General features: G+C 34.8%; 1 protein-coding gene across 4 annotated transcripts in view; it reads right to left on the bottom strand.

Annotated features, from left to right (window-relative positions):
* The window catches only part of LOC106466200 (cAMP-dependent protein kinase inhibitor gamma-like), a 41,720-nt gene that overhangs the window by 20,892 nt on the left and 17,841 nt on the right, over nucleotides 1-2,987 (bottom strand). For all 4 annotated transcript variants that reach the window (XR_002612139.1, XR_001291253.2, XM_022394157.1 and 1 more), the window contains exon 2: nucleotides 608-792. Coding sequence is in view for 2 of the 4 variants with exons in the window: in XM_022394157.1 (XP_022249865.1) it covers nucleotides 608-792 (185 nt within the window). In the remaining 2 variants the exon portion in view is untranslated. The remainder of the gene's footprint in view (nucleotides 1-607; nucleotides 793-2,987) is intronic.

The raw sequence follows: 2,987 nt of genomic DNA on the forward strand, positions 1-2,987 counted from the left end.
TATTTTTTAGTTAAAGTGACTGTGGAAATTAAGTGTATTGCAAAGTTGTATTGAGAAAGAATAAACTAGTTTTATTTAAGAAAGGACTTGTATGGCTGAAGTTCTTCGGAAAGAATTTCTACGGAAAATTAACAAACGAACAGAGACGTAACAATATTTATGCTAATTTAACTCTAGCGCCACATTTAGTGTTACAACAAACTAATGATTCATTGACTTTTCATTGTATGTTTGTGGATTTTATGTGAACAGCCATACAATTGTTTAAGTTATATTTCGCGCAAAATTGCTTTCAGATTTAATGTCAAAGCACCTATTTTTTTACAAATTGTCTGGGGGGGGCATGCCTTCAGACCCCCGTAGCATTAGCATGCTGATTGTGCTTAGCACATTGTGTATTGCCTTTTAATCTCACTAACTGACCCCCCCAACCCTTTTAAAACATTCTGTTTACGGGCATGCATTTGTTCTGTCCATTGGAAAGGAGGGCCAAACCTTTTCTCCCCGGATTCGTTATTGACCATAAATGTACTAAAGCAAAACAAAGTCTGTACAGTCAGTTTCATTAGGAACACTGATTAAAAAAAAAAGTCGTACATCAACTTACCGGAACAAGATAACTTGCTGAACTCGTTTGAAAGTGAAGCTGTGCTCCCTTCACTCTGCTGGTTTCGGATGTCTGGCAGAGCGTTCCTTCGGCCTGTTCGGCTACACTGTTGAAATTTCTTGAGAGTAGTCTCGTTCTCAGTGTCGCGAGTAGAATCTTCATCTTTACCATCCATCAGATTAGACCTTAATATTATCACATTAAAGTAATTTGTGGATTTAGGGCTATTGTCATAAATAAATACTCTTAATTTATTTTAAATGATAAATGATATTAAATTCCAAACTTATATATACAGGTTTGATGCATTATTTACATTTTTTGAGCATGAACATTAGTATCTCTTGTGGCTCTTAATACGTTACATACTTTTTTTTGTTTTTGTTTTTTATCCTTGATGGGAGCTTGTTGATTTGCATTAGTATTTTGTTCTTCCTGATATTGTTTCTAGAGCAGTGTTTCTCAAACAGTGGGTCGCGACTCCCTTGGTAGTCGCGAGCGGGTTTCCAAGAGGTGGCGAGCTGTCTGCGCTGAGTCAACATTTTATTTAAATAAATAAAATAGGCGTGTTTTTTCATCCTTGTAGAGATAATGGGGGATCACGACGACCAAATTTTAGACGCTGGGGTCGTCTGGCAAATCCGGATGAGAAACACTATTCTAAAGTGATGGGAATATGATTTATTTGTGCATGACTTAAAAATATATTACTTACACAGACTATAATATATATATATTTCACAATTATCTGTATTACATCAAAGGCGATTACTCATCTCTGTATAGACCTGAAAAGATAATTATGTAAAAAATAATATATTATACATGTAGGTGCCAACAAATACACGATCTCGCCAACAAAACAACCTGAGATCATACCATTTATACTTTTGTATTAAATTTCATCATTTTAAAGTGGAAATGTCCGCGACCATAGCACTTAAAAACATTGGGGATATTCCGTCTGTCAGACATAATTATGAACAAAGTAACAAGTCATGACAAGAGAATGTTTACGTTCCATCGTAATGATGATTTTATATCAATTAATATTCCAGAACTCAATCCTTCTGAAATTTATCCTGAACTTAAACTATAACGTAGTGTTACGACAGCGGAAGTCACGTGACTCTAGTAACACGTCATGATATTCTCGAAGGTTCGTGAATGCTCGAGTGTTTGCTAGATGTGGGGTATTCTTGTATATAAGTACGCCAGACAATGAATCGACATAGAATTGCAGACAGACAGAGACGGACAATTGAGTCAAGTGCGGTAGTAAGTAAGTGCGTGAATCGTTCGTTGTGAATTATAGCGTGTGTTTAAGTTAAATTGATTGTGGAAATTAAGTGTATTGCAAAGTTGTATAGAGAAAGAATAAACTAATTTTACTTAAGAAAGGACTTGTGTCGCTGAAGTTTTTCGGAAGGAATTTTTACGGGAAATTAACAAACGACCAGGGACGTAACAGTAGTAACAATTTAATCTATAAAGCAGACTTTTCGAAAACAAAGTGCTGTTGGACATAATTGATAAAAGAAGGTAATTTAAAGTGTGGCACCACATACGCTCTTAAAAGGTATAATAATCTTAAAAATTACAAGACATATAATAATAATAATCTGTAATAGAAGCACTTTCTTCACGTATGATGTATAATTATTAAAAGATAAACTTTTATTTAATGGCTACAGTAATTTTGAAATTAGTGAAGTCTTGTATTTTATAAAAGTTTTATTACTTAATAGAAAATAAATCGTTCACAAACAATTTGAAGTCAGTTATATCTAGCTCTAAATATTAATTCTCTAGAGGGCGATAATTTATAAGATCTTAACATAAAAACGAGCGGTATCTATAATAATAAGAGGGCGTGTCTCTGTGTGTGTGTGACCGCCATAACTCCAAGAGAAAAGAACTTAGAAACCTGAAATTTTGCACACATACTAAGTGAACCCTGAGGGTATATATCTGGGTGTTATTACTTATCTACGTGCGTGCGCATCTTTTTATGCGAAAAACTACATAGAAAAGTAATGTGACCACCATAGCTCCAAGATGAAAGAACCTAGAAACCTGAAATTTACAAATAGAAATCACAAAAAATTGACAAATAGAAAACACAGTTGTGTGTGTGCGCACGTGCGTGTCTGTATATCTATGACCCCCAAAGCTCCAAAAGGAAAAAGCCTAGAAACATGAAATTTTGCACTCATACTAAGTGGACAATGAGGGTTTGCACCTGGGTATTATTACTTATCTAAGTGCATGCGCATCTTTTTATGCGAAAAAACACACAAAAAAGAAGTGGTTCCTTATATTACAAATAGAAGTCACAGACAGACAGACATGCATGCGTGTCTGTTTATGTGTGACCGCC

The sequence above is a fragment of the Limulus polyphemus genome, unplaced genomic scaffold, assembly GCF_000517525.1.
Source record: "Limulus polyphemus unplaced genomic scaffold, Limulus_polyphemus-2.1.2 Scaffold2185, whole genome shotgun sequence".
Taxonomy (NCBI): domain Eukaryota; kingdom Metazoa; phylum Arthropoda; class Merostomata; order Xiphosura; family Limulidae; genus Limulus; species Limulus polyphemus.